General features: G+C 46.5%; 1 protein-coding gene across 2 annotated transcripts in view; it reads left to right on the top strand.

The window, feature by feature from the left end:
* Positions 1–19,101, top strand: part of LOC135505296 (signal-induced proliferation-associated 1-like protein 2) — a 492,209-nt gene that overhangs the window by 83,926 nt on the left and 389,182 nt on the right. The window contains exon 3 of one of the 2 annotated variants that reach the window (XM_064924538.1): positions 16,624–17,833. The exons of the other annotated variant lie outside the window; for it this stretch is intronic. Within the exon in view, the coding sequence (XP_064780610.1) occupies positions 16,994–17,833 (840 nt within the window). The 5' untranslated portion in view covers positions 16,624–16,993. The remainder of the gene's footprint in view (positions 1–16,623; positions 17,834–19,101) is intronic. 2 annotated transcript variants of the gene reach the window in all.

Below are 19,101 nucleotides of genomic sequence, written 5' to 3'. Positions count from 1 at the left end.
CTATTAATACTATGTAGTACAGTCCACTATTACTATGTAGTACGGTCTATTAATACCATGTAGTATGGTCTATTAATACTATGTAGTACAGTCCATTATTACTATGTAGTACGGTCTATTAATACTATGTAGTACGGTCTATTAATACTATGTAGTACGGTCTATTAATACTATGTAGTACAGTCCACTATTACTATGTAGTACAGTCCACTATTACTATGTAGTACAGTCTATTAATACTATGTAATACAGTCCACTATTACTATGTAGTACGGTCTATTAATACTATGTAGTACGGTCTATTAATACTATGTAGTACGGTCTATTAATACTATGTAGTACAGTCCACTATTACTATGTAGTATGGTCTATTAATACTATGTAATACAGTCCACTATTACTATGTAGTACGGTCTATTAATACTATGTAATACAGTCCACTATTACTATGTAGTACAGTCCACTATTACTATGTAGTACAGTCTATTAATAATATGTACTACAGTCCAATATAACTATGTAGTACAGTCTATTAATACTATGTAATACAGTCCACTATTACTATGTAGTACGGTCTATTAATACTATGTAATACAGTCCACTATTACTATGTAGTACGGTCTATTAATACTATGTAGTACAGTCCATTATTACTATGTAATACAGTCCACTATTACTATGTAGTACGGTCTATTAATACTATGTAGTACAGTCCATTATTACTATGTAGTACAGTCTATTAATACTATGTAATACAGTCCAATATAACTATGTAGTACAGTCTATTAATACTATGTAATACAGTCCACTATTACTATGTAGTACAGTCTATTAATACTATGTAGTACAGTCCACTATTACTATGTAGTATGGTCTATTAATACTATGTAGTACAGTCCACTATTACTATGTAGTACAGTCTATTAATACTATGTAGTACAGTCCACTATTACTATGTAGTACGGTCTATTAATACTATGTAGTACAGTCCACTATTACTATGTAGTACGGTCTACTAATACTATGTAGTACGGTCTATTAATACTATGTAGTACGGTCTATTAATACTATGTAGTATGGTCTACTAATACTATGTAGTACGGTCTATTAATACTATGTAGTACAGTCCATTATTACTATGTAGTATGGTCTATTAATACTATGTAATACAGTCCACTATTACTATGTAGTACGGTCTATTAATACTATGTAGTACAGTCCACTATTACTATGTAGTACAGTCCACTATTACTATGTAGTACAGTCCACTATTACTATGTAGTATGGTCTATTAATACTATGTAGTACAGTCCACTATTACTATGTAGTATGGTCTACTAATACTATGTAGTACAGTCCATTATTACTATGTAGTACAGTCTATTAATACTATGTAGTACAGTCCACTATTACTATGTAGTACGGTCTATTAATACTATGTAGTACGGTCTATTAATACTATGTAGTACGGTCTATTAATACTATGTAGTATGGTCTATTAATACTATGTAGTATGGTCTATTAATTCTATGTAGTACAGTCCACTATTACTATGTAGTACAGTCCACTATTACTATGTAGTACGGTCTATTAATACTATGTAGTACTATTACTATGTAATACAGTCCATTAATACTATGTAGTAATGTCCATTATCACTATGTATTACTGCCCATTATTAAAATAAGTTCATTAGAGTTACCAGCCTCAGAAATTGCAGCCCAAATAAATGCTTCACAGAGTTCAAGTAACAGACACATCTCAACATCAACTGTTCAGACGAGACTGTGTGAATCAGACCTTCATGGTTGAATTGCTGCAAAGAAACCACTACTAAAGGACACCAATAAGAAGCAGAGACTTACTTGGGCAAAGAAACATGAGTAATGGACCTTAGACCGATGGAAATCTGTCCTTTGCTCTGATAAGTCCAAATTTCAGATGCTCGGTTCCAACCTCCGTGTCTTTGTGAGATTTTTTTATTTAACCTTTATTTAACTAGACGAGCCATTTTAAGAACAAAATCTTATTTTTGATGATGGCCAAGGAACAGTGGGTTAACTGCCTTGTTCAGGGGCAGAACGACAGATTTTTACCATGTCAGCTCAGGGATTCGATCGAGCAACCTGTCGGCTACAAGTCCAACGCTCTAACCACTAGGCTACTTGTGCTCTGGTGACTCCTGTGGCGGGCCGGGCACAGTGCACGCTGACATGGTCAGCAGGTGTACGGTGTTTCAAACGACACATCGGTGTGGCTGGGTTCCGGGTTAGGCGGGCATTCGCCTCTCCCGAGTCTGTACGGGAGATGCAGTGATGAGACTGTAACTTTCAATTGAATAACAAACAAAAAGTAAAAATGAGATTATGGTACATGTAGACGACTCTGTCTAGGGACACCTGCAGGTAGACTACTCTGTCTAGGGACACCTGCAGGTAGACTACTCTGTATAGGGACACCTGCAGGTAGACTACTATGTCTAGGGACACCTGCAGGTAGGCTACTCTGTCTAGGGACACCTGCAGGTAGGCTACTATGTCTAGGGACACCTGCAGGTAGACTACTCTGTCTAGGGACACCTGCAGGTAGACTACTCTGTATAGGGACACCTGCAGGTAGACTACTCTGTCTAGGGACACCTGCAGGTAGACTACTCTGTCTAGGGACACCTGCAGGTAGACTACTCTGTATAGGGACACCTGCAGGTAGACTACTCTGTCTAGGGACACCTGCAGGTAGACAACTCTGTCTAGGGACACCTGCAGGTAGACTACTCTGTCTAGGGACACCTGCAGGTAGACAACTCTGTATAGGGACACCTGCAGGTAGACTACTCTGTCTAGGGACACCTGCAGGTAGACTACTCTGTCTAGGGACACCTGCAGGTAGACTACTCTGTCTAGGGACACCTCCAGGTAGACTACTCTGTCTAGGGAAACCTGCAGGTAGACTACTCTGTCTAGGGAAACCTGCAGGTAGACTACTCTGTCTAGGGACACCTGCAGGTAGACTACTCTGTCTAGGGACACCTGCAGGTAGACTACTCTGTCTAGGGACACCTGCAGGTAGACTACTCTGTATAGGGACACCTGCAGGTAGACTACTCTGTCTAGGGACACCTGCAGGTAGACTACTCTGTATAGGGACACCTGCAGGTAGACTACTCTGTCTAGGGACACCTGCAGGTAGACAACTCTGTATAGGGACACCTGCAGGTAGACTACTCTGTCTAGGGACACCTGCAGGTAGACTACTCTGTCTAGGGACACCTGCAGGTAGACTACTCTGTCTAGGGACACCTGCAGGTAGACTACTCTGTCTAGGGACACCTGCAGGTAGACTACTCTGGCTAGGGACACCTGCAGGTAGACTACTCTGTCTAGGGACACCTGCAGGTAGACTACTCTGTCTAGGGACACCTGCAGGTAGACTACTCTGTCTAGGGACACCTGCAGGTAGACTACTCTGTCTAGGGACACCTGCAGGTAGACTACTCTGTATAGGGACACCTGCAGGTAGACTACTCTGTCTAGGGACACCTGCAGGTAGACAACTCTGTATAGGGACACCTGCAGGTAGACTACTCTGTCTAGGGACACCTGCAGGTAGACTACTCTGTCTAGGGACACCTGCAGGTAGACTACTCTGTCTAGGGACACCTGCAGGTAGACTACTCTGTCTAGGGACACCTGCAGGTAGACTACTCTGTCTAGGGACACCTGCAGGTAGACTACTCTGTCTAGGGACACCTGCAGGTAGACTACTCTGTCTAGGGACACCTGCAGGTAGACTACTCTGTCTAGGGACACCTTCCGGTAGACTACTCTGTCTAGGGACACCTGCAGGTAGACTACTCTGTCTAGGGACACCTGCAGGTAGACTACTCTGTCTAGGGACACCTGCAGGTAGACTACTCTGTCTAGGGACACCTGCAGGTAGACTACTCTGTCTAGGGACACCTGCAGGTAGACTACTCTGTCTAGGGACACCTTCCTGTAGACGACTCTGTCTAGGGAGACCTGCATTTAGACTACTCTGTCTAGTCTTTTCAGCCTAACAGGGCCAGTTATCAGAGGACATACAGACACCAAGAGTTTGGGAATCAGACAAACATAAATGTTTAATTTATTTTTTATTGGCCCAATAGTTGCATCATTAAAAGCACAAACTGTATATTTATATTTAAACGTTAGAAACAAGCATGAACCCATGATGCTCCACAGCACTACGAAATCCCCCAGACGGTTCACCAGCCCCCCCATAACATGCTCCTCTGTAGATTATTGATCTGCCTTATAGGGGTTGGTTCTGTCTCAACTCCCCTGTTGATTATTGATCTGTCTTATAGGGGTTGGTTCTGTCTCAACTCCCCTGTTGATTATTGATCTGTCTTATAGGGGTTGGTTCTGTCTCAACTCCCCTGTTGATTATTGATCTGTCTTATAGGGGTTGGTTCTGTCTCAACTCCCCTGTCTGATGATACATCTTGAGCTGTTGAGAGAAACCTAATGTTGGACAACTTGACCACAGTTAGCACAGCCTAATATGATGTTAAGTTACCATATGATGAAGATAATGTCAGGGTGACTGAGTATCCTCCCTCCTCTGCCTCCATATTAGTCCCCTCTCCTCTCCTCTCTCTTACTCTCCTCCTCTCATCCTCTGCCTCCAAATTAGTCCCCTCTCCTCCTCTCCTCCTCTCCCTCCCCTCTGCCTCCCCTCTGCCTCCCAACCCCTCCTCCTTTCTTTCCCCTCTCCTCCTCTCCTCTCTCTTACTCTCCTCCTCTCCTCCTCTCCCTCCCCTCTGCCTCCCTCTTACTCTCCTCCTCTCCTCCTCTCCCTCCCCTCTGCCTCCCTCTTACTCTCCTCCTCTGCCTCCCCTCTGCCTCCCAACCCCTCCTCCTTTCTTTCCCCTCTCCTCCTCTCCCACCCCTCTGCCTCCCTCTTACTCTCCTCCTCTCCTCCTCTCCTCCTCTCCTCCTCTCCCTCCCCTCTGCCTCCCAACCCCTCCTCCTTTCTTTCCCCTCTCCTCTTCTCCTCTCCTCCTCTCCCCACAAGTCCAGCTGTGTTTATCTGCCTCTGTAGTCTACTGTTAACACAGGATAAACAGAAATATGAGCCACATCGAGATGATCAAACAGCCAGACAGACACACAGTCTCAAATGATCTGATTATATATATATATATGTGTGTCTGGCTAAAGGCATATGTTCAGGCCATATACAAGTCAAGTAGAGAACAGACAATCCTAGCACTGACCTGAATAGGTCTATTCTATTCCCTACATAGTGCACTACTTTTGACCATGGCTCATGTGGAGAAGTGCACTATGTAGGGAACAGGGTGCCATATGGGAGGTACACATTCTTCAGTATGATATGAGGAGGTGCCTAAGGGTAGTAAATACAGTACAAGTCAAAGTTTGGACACACCTACTCATTCAAGAGTTTTTCATATTTTGGACTATTTTCTACATTTTAAAGAAGTGAAGACATCAAAACTATGAAACAAAAATTTTAAACAAATCAAAATATATTTTATATTTAAGATTCTTCAAAGTAGACACCCTTTGACTTGATGACAGCTTTGCACAAGCTTGGCATTCTGTCAACCAGCTTCACCTGGAATGCTTTTCCAACAGTCTTGAAAGAGTTCCCACATATGCTGAACACTTGTTGGCTGAGGTTCTGTGGTTCAATTCATCCCAAACTATCTCAATTGCGTTGAGGTCGGGTGATTGGCCAGGTCATCTGATGCAGCACTCCATCACTCTCCTTCTTGGTCAAATAGCCCTTACACATCCTGGAGGTGTGCTGGGTCTTATCCTGTTGCGAAAAAAATGATAGTCCCACTAAGCCCAAACCAGATGGGATGGCGTATTGCTGCACAATGCTGGTTCAGTGTGCCTTAAATCTTTTTTTCTTCATTGTTTTTTTCTTCTCCCCAATTGGTAAATAGACATAGTAGCCTACCTGCAGGAGTCCCTAGACAGAGTAGTCTACCTGCAGGTGTCCCTAGACAGAGTAGTCTACCTGCAGGTGTCCCTAGACAGAGTAGTCTACCTGCAGGTGTCCCTAGACAGAGTAGTCTACCTGCAGGAGTCCCTAGACAGAGTAGTCTACCTGCAGGTGTCCCTAGACATAGTAGCCTACCTGCAGGTCTCCCTAGACAGAGTAGTCTACCTGCAGGTGTCCCTAGACAGAGTAGTCTACCTGCAGGTGTCCCTAGACAGAGTAGTCTACCTGCAGGTGTCCCTAGACAGAGTAGTCTACCTGCAGGTGTCCCTAGACAGAGTAGTCTACCTGGAGGTGTCCCTAGACAGAGTAGTCTACCTGCAGGTGTCCCTAGACAGAGTAGTCTACCTGCAGGTGTCCCTAGACATAGTACCCTCCCCACAGGTGTCCCTAGACAGAGTAGTCTACCTGCAGGTGTCCCTAGACATAGTAGTCTACCTGCAGGTCTCCCTAGACAGAGTAGTCTACCTGCAGGTGTCCCTATACAGAGTAGTCTACCTGCAGGTGTCCCTAGACAGAGTAGTCTACCTGCAGGTGTCCCTAGACAGAGTAGTCTACCTGCAGGTGTCCCTAGACAGAGTAGTCTACCTGCAGGAGTCCCTAGACAGAGTAGTCTACCTGCAGGTGTCCCTAGACAGAGTAGTCTACCTGCAGGTGTCCCTAGACAGAGTAGTCTACCTGCAGGTGTCCCTAGACAGAGTAGTCTACCTGCAGGAGTCCCTAGACAGAGTAGTCTACCTGCAGGTGTCCCTAGACAGAGTAGTCTACCTGCAGGTGTCCCTAGACAGAGTAGTCTACCTGCAGGTGTCCCTAGACAGAGTAGTCTACCTGCAGGTGTCCCTAGACAGAGTAGTCTACCTGGAGGTGTCCCTAGACAGAGTAGTCTACCTGCAGGTGTCCCTAGACAGAGTAGTCTACCTGCAGGTGTCCCTAGACATAGTACCCTCCCCACAGGTGTCCCTAGACAGAGTAGTCTACCTGCAGGTGTCCCTAGACATAGTAGCCTACCTGCAGGTGTCCCTAGACAGAGTAGCCTACCTGCAGGTGTCCCTAGACAGAGTAGTCTACCTGCAGGTCTCCCTAGACAGAGTAGCCTACCTGCAGGTCTCCCTAGACAGAGTAGCCTACCTGCAGGTGTCCCTAGACGGAGTAGTCTACCTGCAGGTCTCCCTAGACAGAGTAGTCTACCTGCAGGTGTCCCTAGACAGAGTAGTCTACCTGCAGGTGTCCCTAGACAGAGTAGTCTACCTGGAGGTGTCCCTAGACAGAGTAGTCTACCTGCAGGTGTCCCTAGACAGAGTAGTCTACCTGCAGGTGTCCCTAGACAGAGTACCCTCCCCACAGGTGTCCCTAGACATAGTAGCCTACCTGCAGGTGTCCCTAGACAGAGTAGTCTACCTGCAGGTGTCCCTAGACATAGTAGCCTACCTGCAGGTGTCCCTAGACAGAGTAGTCTACCTGGAGGTGTCCCTAGACAGAGTAGTCTACCTGCAGGTGTCCCTAGACAGAGTAGTCTACCTGCAGGTGTCCCTAGACAGAGTAGTCTACCTGCAGGTGTCCCTAGACAGAGTAGTCTACCTGCAGGTGTCCCTAGACAGAGTAGTCTACCTGCAGGTGTCCCTAGACAGAGTAGTCTACCTGGAGGTGTCCCTAGACAGAGTAGTCTACCTGCAGGTGTCCCTAGACAGAGTAGTCTACCTGCAGGTGTCCCTAGACATAGTACCCTCCCCACAGGTGTCCCTAGACATAGTAGCCTACCTGCAGGTGTCCCTAGACAGAGTAGTCTACCTGCAGGTGTCCCTAGACATAGTAGCCTACCTGCAGGTGTCCCTAGACAGAGTAGTCTACCTGCAGGTGTCCCTAGACAGAGTAGTCTACCTGCAGGTGTCCCTAGACAGAGTAGTCTACCTGCAGGTCTCCCTAGACAGAGTAGTCTACCTGCAGGTGTCCCTAGACAGAGTAGTCTACCTGCAGGTGTCCCTAGACAGAGTAGTCTACCTGCAGGTGTCCCTAGACAGAGTAGTCTACCTGCAGGTGTCCCTAGACAGAGTAGTCTACCTGCAGGTGTCCCTAGACAGAGTAGTCTACCTGCAGGTCTCCCTAGACAGAGTAGTCTACCTGCAGGTGTCCCTAGACAGAGTAGTCTACCTGCAGGTGTCCCTAGACATAGTACCCTCCCCACAGGTGTCCCTAGACATAGTAGCCTACCTGCAGGTGTCCCTAGACAGAGTTGTCTACCTGCATTTGTCCCTATTCCCTGTGGAATAGAATTCCATGTAGTCATGGCTCTATGTATTACTGTGCGCCTTCCATGGTCTGTTCTGCACTTGGTGCATGAGGGGAATTTACAAGTCTATGGACATAGCCTAATTTGGTCTGTCAAACAGATCGGTCTTATTTGTTAAATAGGAAGAAATAGGCTCCAACACAAAGCCCCTGGTTGTTGCTCTAATCAGGGGTGAAAGTAGATGTCTTCCCGGTACTGAACCTCCCACGCACCTGCACCAACAAAAATGTATGTGCCCTTGATGTTCTTCCGCCTTAGGCGAGACAAAAACTGTCCACCCCCTACTATCCCTGCTAAACTAGAATAGGCTAGTGTACAGCAGGGGTCGTCAATAGGTTTTGCCCCGGGACAATTTTTTCTCTGCTAAGAGTCGGCAGAACAGAACATAATAACGGAAAATTAAACACAATTTTTTAGAGGAGGCATCTGGAGAGGCGCGTTGGGCATGGACAAGCCAAATATTTTGCGCCCTCGGCTTTGACAAAGCATCATGGCGCGGCATCAGCCCTCACCTATGTAAATAGCCCTCATGCCACTGGGTGAGATAAGTTATCATTGTTTTTGGGCAGAATAGTGTGAGGTGTTAAGTGTTGTTGAAGGTGCATCTTGGTAGGTTCAGCCCAGAAGATGCCTCCCTGGTCAAACTGCAGCACTAGGTGGTAGGTTCAGCTCAGAAGATGCCTCCCTGGTCAAACTGCAGCACTAGGTGGTAGGTTCAGCTCAGAAGATGCCTCCCTGGTCAAACTGCAGCACTAGGTGGTAGGTTCAGCTCAGAAGATGCCTCCCTGGTCAAACTGCAGCACTAGGTGGTAGGTTCAGCTCAGAAGATGCCTCCCTGGTCAAACTGCAGCACTAGGTGGTAGGTTCAGCTCAGAAGATGCCTCCCTGGTCAAACTGCAGCACTAGGTGGTAGGTTCAGCTCAGAAGATGCCTCCCTGGTCAAACTGCAGCACTAGGTGGTAGGTTCAGCTCAGAAGATGCCTCCCTGGTCAAACTGCAGCACTAGGTGGTAGGTTCAGCTCAGAAGATGCCTCCCTGGTCAAACTGCAGCACTAGGTGGTAGGTTCAGCTCAGAAGATGCCTCCCTGGTCAAACTGCAGCACTAGGTGGTAGGTTCAGCTCAGAAGATGCCTCCCTGGTCAAACTGCAGCACTAGGTGGTAGGTTCAGCTCAGAAGATGCCTCCCTGGTCAAACTGCAGCACTAGGTGGTAGGTTCAGCTCAGAAGATGCCTCCCTGGTCAAACTGCAGCACTAGGTGGCTGCCTAATCCTTATAGTATTAATTCAATAGCATCTCTGTAGGTTCAGTCATAAAGATTTATCATAAAATATATGACCTTTTATTGTGTCATAAACACAACCAGTCATGATGTTTTCATCTGATTGTCAAACAATCCTTTCAAAGTGCTCCTTACTAGGCTATGCGCTGAAGTTCATCCACTCACAACATATTTTATCCTCCAAACAGGGTGACTGAAAAGAGAGATCTGTTACACAAAACATCAAAAAGTGAAATGCCATTTGCCGATTGTCATAAGAATTAATGCCTCCATTGCTGTCCGCATGCCTCGGCCACTGATTTCTGACTTGGCAACATGTCAGTATTCTCGTATAACCACACCAAATTTAGGAGCGTAGGCTATGCCACCCACTCCATGGTTATGCCACCGTTCCATGGCTATGCCACCCACTCCATGGCTATGCCACCCACTCCATGGTTATGCCACCGTTCCATGGCTTTGCCACCCACTCCATGGCTATGCCACCCACTCCATGGCTATGCCACCCACTCCATGGCTATGCCACCCACTCCATGGTTATGCCATCCACTCCATGGCTATGCCACCCACTCCATGGTTATGCCACCGTTCCATTGCTATGCCACCGTTTCATGGCTATGCCACCCACTCCATGGCTATGCCACCCACTCCATGGCTATGCCACCCACTCCATGGCTATGCCACCCACTCCATGGTTATGCCACCCACTCCATGGCTATGCCACCCACTCCATGGCTATGCCACCGTTCCATGGCTATGCCACCCACTCCATGGCTATGCCGCCCACTCCATGGCTATGCCACCCACTCTATGGCTATGCCACCGTTCCATGGCTTTGCCACCCACTCCATGGCTATGCCACCCACTCCATGGCTATGCCACCCACTCCATGGCTATGCCGCCCACTCCATGGCTATGCCACCCACTCCATGGTTATGCCACCGTTCCATGGCTTTGCCACCCACTCCATGGCTATGCCACCCACTCCATGGCTATGCCACCCACTCCATGGCTATGCCACCCACTCCATGGCTATGCCACCCACTCCATGGTTATGCCATCCACTCCATGGCTATGCCACCCACTCCATGGTTATGCCACCGTTCCATGGCTATGCCACCGTTTCATGGCTATGCCACCCACTCCATGGCTATGCCACCCACTCCATGGCTATGCCACCCACTCCATGGCTATGCCACCCACTCCATGGCTATGCCACCCACTCCATGGCTATGCCACCCACTCCATGGCTATGCCACCCACTCCATGGCTATGCCACCCACTCCATGGTTATGCCACCCACTCCATGGCTATGCCACCCACTCCATGGTTATGCCACCGTTCTATGGCTTTGCCACCCACTCCATGGCTATGCCACCCACTCCATGGCTATGCCACCCACTCCATGGCTATGCCACCCACTCCATGGCTATGCCACCCACTCCATGGTTATGCCATCCACTCCATGGCTATGCCACCCACTCCATGGTTATGCCACCGTTCCATTGCTATGCCACCGTTTCATGGCTATGCCACCCACTCCATGGCTATGCCACCCACTCCATGGCTATGCCACCCACTCCATGGCTATGCCACCCACTCCATGGCTATGCCACCGTTCCATGGCTATGCCACCCACTCCATGGCTATGCCACCCACTCCATGGCTATGCCACCCACTCCATGGCTATGCCACCCACTCCATGGCTATGCCACCCACTCCATGGTTATGCCACCGTTCCATGGCTTTGCCACCCACTCCATGGCTATGCCACCCACTCCATGGTTATGCCACCCACTCCATGGCTATGCCACCCACTCCATGGCTATGCCACCCACTCCATGGTTATGCCATCCACTCCATGGCTATGCCACCCACTCCATGGTTATGCCACCGTTCCATGGCTATGCCACCGTTTCATGGCTATGCCACCCACTCCATGGCTATGCCACCCACTCCATGGCTATGCCACCCACTCCATGGCTATGCCACCCACTCCATGGCTATGCCACCGTTCCATGGCTATGCCACCCACTCCATGGCTATGCCACCCACTCCATGGCTATGCCACCCACTCCATGGCTATGCCACCATTCCATGGCTATGCAACCTACTCCATGGCTATGCCACCCACTCCATGGCTATGCCACCCACTCCATGGCTACCGTACCTCCACTATTTATTTTACCGGCACACCATACCTCCACTATTTATTTTACCGGTACACCGTACCTCCACTATTTATTTTACCGGTACACCGTACCTCCACTATTTATTTTACCGGTACACCGTACCTCCACTATTTATTTTACCGGTACACCGTACCTCCACTATTTATTTTACCGGTACACCGTACCCCCACTAATTAAACAATTAATATTACTCACCCAGCAGAGAATCAGAGATGATGGACGGCATCAGGCACACATCGATATCAAATCAAAGACACATATTAAGCAGATGTTATTGCAGGTGTAATATCTAACTAAACGCTTGTGTTCTTAGCTCCAACAGTAATATCTAACTAAATGCTTGTGTTCCTAGCTCCAACAGTAATATCTAACTAAATGCTTGTGTTCCTAGCTCCAACAGTAATATCTAACTAAATGCTTGTGTTCCTAGCTCCAACAGTAATATATAACTAAATGCTTGTGTACCTAGCTCCAACTCTAATATCTAACTAAATGATTGTATTCCTAGCTCCAAAAGTAATATCTAACTAAATGCTTGTGTTCCCAGCTCCAACAGTGCAGTAGTATCTAACTAAATGCTTGTGTTCCCTGCTCCAACAGTGCAGTAATATCTAACTAAATGCTTGTGTTCCCAGCTCCAACAGTGCAGTAATATCTAACTAAATGCTTGTGTTCCTAGCTCCAACAGTAATATCTAACTAAATGCTTGTGTTCCTAGCTCCAACAGTAATATATAACTAAATGCTTGTGTATCTAGCTCCAACTCTAATATCTAACTAAATGATTGTATTCCTAGCTCCAAAAGTAATATCTAACTAAATGCTTGTGTTCCCAGCTCCAACAGTGCAGTAATATCTAACTAAATGCTTGTGTTCCCTGCTCCAACAGTGCAGTAATATCTAACTAAATGCTTGTGTTCCCAGCTCCAACAGTGCAGTAATATCTAACTAAATGCTTGTGTTCCTAGCTCCAACAGTAATATCTAACTAAATGCTTGTGTTCCTAGCTCCAACAGTAATATATAACTAAATGCTTGTGTATCTAGCTCCAACTCTAATATCTAACTAAATGATTGTATTCCTAGCTCCAAAAGTAATATCTAACTAAATGCTTGTGTTCCCAGCTCCAACAGTGCAGTAGTATCTAACTAAATGCTTGTGTTCCCTGCTCCAACAGTGCAGTAATATCTAACTAAATGCTTGTGTTCCCAGCTCCAACAGTGCAGTAATATCTAACTAAATGCTTGTGTTCCCTGCTCCAACAGTGCAGTAGTATCTAACTAAATGCTTGTGTTCCTAGCTCCAACAGTGCAGAATTATCTAACTAAATGTTTGTGTTCCCAGCTCCAACAGTGCAGTAGTATCTAACAATATCTAACAATTCACAATATTACACACAATATAATTATATATCCTAATAAGCAACTCATTCTAAAACAGAGAAATATAGACATTTCATCAATTACCAATTCCATGACCCTCCCTAAACCCAGCTGTAGGACTTTTTGAGGGTCTGGGGACCCATTCGTCGTCTCCTGAGTGGGAAAAGGCGTTGTCGTGCCCTCTTTACAAATGCCTTGGTGTTTTTGGACCATGATAGTTCGTTAATAATATAATAATAATATATCCCATTTAGCAGACGCTTTTGTCCAAAGCGACTTACAAGTCGGCTGGGGCCACTACTTTTACATATGGGTGACCCTAGCGGGAATCGAACCCATGACGCTTGGCGTTGCAAGCGTCATGCTCTACCGACTGAGCCACACAGGACATTGGTGATGTAGACACCAAGGAACTTTAAACTCTGTAAATGGGGGCGTGTTCGGCCCTCCTATTTCTGTAGTCCACGATCATCTCCTTTGTTTTGATCACGTTGAGGGAGAGGTTGTTGTCCTGGCACCACACGGCCAGGTCTCTGACCTCCTCCCTATAGGCTGTCTCATCTTTGTCGGTGACAAACTTAAATGATGATGTTGGAGTCGTGCTTGACCATGCAGAATAGGGAGTACAGGAGGGGACTAAGAACGCACCCCTGAGGGGATAAGCAGGAATCAGGAGGATATTTGCCAAGTGGAGGGAGAGCTTTGTGTTCATCTCTGGTGGTCTAGAGTTTTGTTTCCCTCTGGTTGAACATGTGACACGCTGGTAGAAATGAGGTCAAAATAATTAAAGTTTGCCTGCAAGAAAGTCCCCGGCCACTAGGAGCGCCACTTCTGTATGAGCATTTTCTTGTTTGGTTGTGGCCTTACTTAACTAGTTGAGTGCGGTCTTAGTGCCAGTATTGGTTTGTGGTGGTAAATAGCAGATCTACTCATTATGACTGCATGGTCTTGTCTTAGTAGCAAATTATCTCTGTTTTGTTCTCCTCCCTATACTATCTCAACCACACTGCACACTGCTCTAACCCATCTGGGCAAGAGGAATACCTATGTGAGAATGCTGTTCATCGACTACAGCTCGGCATTTAACACCATAGTACCCTCCAAGCTCGTCATCAAGCTCGAGACCCTGGGTCTCGACCCCACCCTGTGCAACTGGGTACTGGACTTCCTGACGGGCCGCCCCCAGGTGGTGAGGGTAGGCAACAACATCTCCACCCCGCTGATCCTCAACACTGGGGCCCCACAAGGGTGCGTTCTGAGCCCTCTCCTGTACTCCCTGTTCACCCACGACTGCGTGGCAACGCACGCCTCCAACTCAATCATCAAGTTTGCGGACGACACAAGAGTGGTAGGCTTGATTACCAACAACGACGAGACGGCCTACAGGGAGGAGGTGTGGGCCCTCGGAGTGTGGTGTCAGGACAATAACCTCACACTCAACGTCAACAAAACTAAGGAGATGATTGTGGACTTCAGGAAACAGCAGAGGGAACACCCCCCTATCCACATCGATGGAACAGTAGTGGAGAGGGTAGTACGTTTTAAGTTCCTCGGCATACACATCACAGACAAACTGAATTGGTCCACTCACACAGACAGCATCGTGAAGAAGGCGCAGCAGCGCCTCTTCAACCCCAGGAGGCTGAAGAAATTTGGCTTGTCACCAAAAGCACTCACAAACTTCTACAGATGCACAATCGAGAGCATCCTGGCGGGCTGTATCACCGCCTGGTACGGCAACTGCTCCGCCCACAACTGTAAGGCTCTCCAGAGGGTAGTAAGGTCTGCACAACGTATCACAAACTACCTGGGGCAAACTACCTGCCCTCCAGGACACCTACACCACCCGATGTTACAGGAAGGCCATAAAGATCATCAAGGACAACACCCACCCGAGCCACTGCCTGTTCACCCCGCTATCATCCAGAAGGCGAGGTCAGTACAGGTGCATCAAAGCTGGGACCAAGAGACTGAAAAACAGCTTCTATCTCAAGGCCATCAGACTGTTAAACAGCAACCACTAACATTGAGTGGCTGCTGCCAACACACTGACTCAACTCCAGCCACTCCAATAATGGGAATTGATGGGAAAGGATGTAAATATATCACTAGCCACTTTAAACAATGCTACCTTATATAATGTTACTTACCCTACATTATTCTTCTCATATGCATACGTATATACTGTACTCTATATCATCGACTGCATCCTTATGTAATACATGTATCACTAGCCACTTTAACTATTCCACTTTGTTTACATACTCATCTCATATGTATATACTGTACTCGATACCATCTACTGTATCTTGCCTATGCTGCTCTGCACCATCACTCATTCATATCTTTATGTACATATTCTTTATCCCTTTACACTGTGTGTATAAGGTAGTAGTTTTGGAATTGTTAGTTAGATTACTTGTTGGTTATTACTGCATTGTCGGAACTGGAAGCAGAAGCATTTATTTACACTCGCATTAACATCTGCTAACCATGTGTATGTGACAAATGACATTTGATTTGATTTGATTTGTTCTGTTCTCCTCCCTATACTATCTCTGTTCTGTTCTCCTCCCTGTACTATCTCTGTTGTGTTCTCCTCCCTGTACTATCTCTGTTCTGTTCTCCCCCCTGTACTATCTCTGTTCTGTTTTCCTCCCTGTACTATCTCTGTTCTCCTCCCTGTACTGTCTCTGTTCTGTTTTCCTCTCTATACTATATCTGTTCTGTTCTCCTCCATATTCCATCTCTGTTCTGTTTTCCTCCCTATTCTATCTCTGTTCTGTTCTCCTCCCTATAGTATCTCTGTTCTGTTCTCCTCCCTGTACTGTCTCTGTTCTGTTTTCCTCCCTATACTATATCTGTTCTGTTCTCCTCCATATTCCATCTCTGTTCTGTTTTCCCCCCTATTCTATCTCTGTTCTCCTCCCTATACTATCTCTGTTCTGTTTTCCTCCCTATTCTATCTCTGTTCTGTTCTCCTCCCTATAGTATCTCTGTTCTGTTTTCCTCCTTATACTATCTATGTTCTGTTCTCCTCTCTATACTATCTCTGTTCTGTTCTCCTCCCTATACTATATCTGTTCTGTTCTCTTCCCTATACTATCTCTGTTCTGTTTTCCTTCTCATACTATCTCTGTTCTGTTCTACTCTCTATACTATCTCTGTTCTGTTCTCTTCCCTATACTATCTCTGTTCTGTTCTCCTCTCAATACTATCTCTGTTCTGTTCTCTTCCCTAAACTATCTCTGTTCTGTTCTCCTCTCAAAACTATCTCTGTTCTGTTCTCTTCCATATACTATCTCTGTTCTGTTCTCCCTATACTAACTCTGTTTCACTGTTCTGTTCTCCTCATGTGTTCTGTTCTCCCCGTGTAGCCATCCTCAGAGTTCCCTTGTTTTCTCACTGTGCTGCAGTGTTAACATTCTCTAACATTCTTGTTCTTCTTCTGCCTTTGTCTTCAACCAGCAGATCACATCCAGCTCCTTCAGCTGTCCTCCTGAATTAGCTGCGGCTTCGTGTGCTAAGATTAATACACACTCCAATGCAGTAGAGGAACAAGGCACTGTGAAGGAAGAGGAAAATACTGCTTTGCCTTTGACGAACTCACAGTGAAAGGAGAAAAAGGACGGAAAATTACTTTTCTTCAACGCTCCTTAGTGGTTGGTCCCTGGACATCCAGATGCCTTGTGTCCATTGTCACGCCAGCGTGCGAGATCGCCCCCTAGACTCCTTGACCCAGGAAAACAACCTTCTCCTCAGCAGCCTCCTCCCATGTCTGAGTCTCACCATGTAATGCAGACAGAGAGGGGAGTTGAGAATCTGTCTGCTACAGGATATGAGTAGTGATCACTCTGCCACAGACGACGAGACCTGCCTGCAGGGAGGAGGAGGGGCAGGGGAGGAGCAGCAGAGAGCCATGCAGCCTCAGTCTGAGGAACTCTTGACCAGGAAACTAAAGGCCCTGAACGGCAGCATGGGGCCCCCAGCCCAGGGGACACAGCAGGGCAACAAGCCTGATGGTGGTGGTGGTGGGGGGAAGACCAACGGGACAGGGGAGACAGGAGGGACAGGGACCACAGCCATGCCCAAGATGGGTATCCGAGCCTGGGCTACAGACTGGCCTCCTGCCCCTCGGAGGGATATCTGTGATGGAGGATGCCAAAACTCCCCCAAATACGAGAGCATCGTCACAGCGTTCCATAACGACCAACAGCCTCTCGAACAATCAGGAGCGGCGATACAGTCACATGACCAGCCCCCTATAGACTCTGACTACAGTGAAACTGTTGAGTCGGGGGAGGATCCCAGGTACAGTCTGTCCGACCTATTAGGACGCTCCCCTTTAAAGGGGGCGGGGCTCCATCCCATCCGCCAACGTTCCAACAGTGACGTCACCATCAGTGATATCGACAGCGAGGACATTATAATGGACGGTACAGCAGTGAACCCCAACACCGGCGCAGCTCTCCACCGGGAGTACGGCAGCACCTCCTCTATCGACCGGCAGGGCCTGAGCGGGGACGGGTTCCATACGCTGCTACGGGGTTACCGTATCGACACCTTAGACCACACCCTCCACACCCTGACACACCCACATCACTCCATGCCCCGCCCACTGCTGGGCTTACCTGAGCTGCTGCAGCGCTATGATACCTCCCTCTCTCCCAGCCTGCAGGTAACTACTGGTTTTATATTCTCTCTCTCTCCATCTCTCTCTCTCTCTCAAATTCAAATTCAAATTCAAGCTGCTTTATTGGCATGAAAAACATTGTGTCAATATTGCCAAAGCAACAATGTATACAATATACATTGTAACAAAATTATAAATGATAGCAAATATAAAAGTGTAGTAAATAATAATACAAAATTAAATACAATAATAATAATAATTACAGTAATAACAATAATAGCAATAATAAGTAAGTTACTGCTTACTATGCAGATGTTATTATTCAGTGTCCCTCAGGCGATGGCAGGAAAATACATATTTGGCTGCAAGAGGAGTCATTGCTCCTTCGCCCATGAGTATTCTTAGTTTTTCCTCTGGGTTCAATTTGTAAAAATTTGGAATATATTTAGTAATTTCTGTGAATAATGCATCTCTTTGTGAGGAATATTTATCACAGTAAAGGAGAAAGTGCATCTCTGTCTCTACCTCCCCTGTTATGCAGTGACCACATACACGCTCCTCTTTGGGTAGCCATGTCTTTTTATGTCTGCCGGTTTCTATTGCCAATCGGTGGTCACTCAGCCTGTACTTGGTAAGGATCTGTCTCTGCTTCGTATCTCTGACAGAGTAGAGATAATCAGCCAATTCATATTCTCTGTTTAGGGTCAGATAGCAATTTAGTCGTCTTTGTGATTTTGTTTCATTTTTCCAATGTTGTAAATATGATTCCTTTGATTGGTTCATGATTTTGCTTATTGGAATTCTTTCTTTTGAAGCAGTGCTGGTGTCAGCTTGGTTGGTGAGGTCCAACACCAGCTGACTGAGAGGGCTCGTTTCTTTGCTCAGCTCTTGGGTTTGAAGTGATTTAAATTGCAGACTTGAATTTGGACTTGAATTCAGATGTAGCCAAAATTTTAATGATCTTTTCTGTATTTTCATTATTACTGGAAAACGGCCCAATTCTGCCCTACATGCATTAGTTGGTGTATTTCTCTGGACTTGTAGGATTTTCCGACAGAATTCTGCATGTAGGGCTTCAATTGGATGTTTGTCCCACATTTTAAAGTCCAGTTTAGTGAGTGGCCCCCAAACCTCACTTCCATAAAGAGCTATTGGTAGGATTACACTGTCAAATATTTTAGTCCAAATTCTAATTGGGATGTTGATTTTGAATAATTTCATTTTTATTGCATACATTGCTCTGCGGGCTTTTTCTTTGAGTGCATTCACTGCCATATTAAAGTTTCTCGATGCAGATATGGTCAGACAAGATA

The sequence above is a fragment of the Oncorhynchus masou genome, chromosome 18, assembly GCF_036934945.1.
Source record: "Oncorhynchus masou masou isolate Uvic2021 chromosome 18, UVic_Omas_1.1, whole genome shotgun sequence".
NCBI classification, from domain to species: Eukaryota; Metazoa; Chordata; class Actinopteri; order Salmoniformes; family Salmonidae; genus Oncorhynchus; species Oncorhynchus masou.
This window is presented reverse-complemented; position numbering and strand designations above follow the sequence as displayed.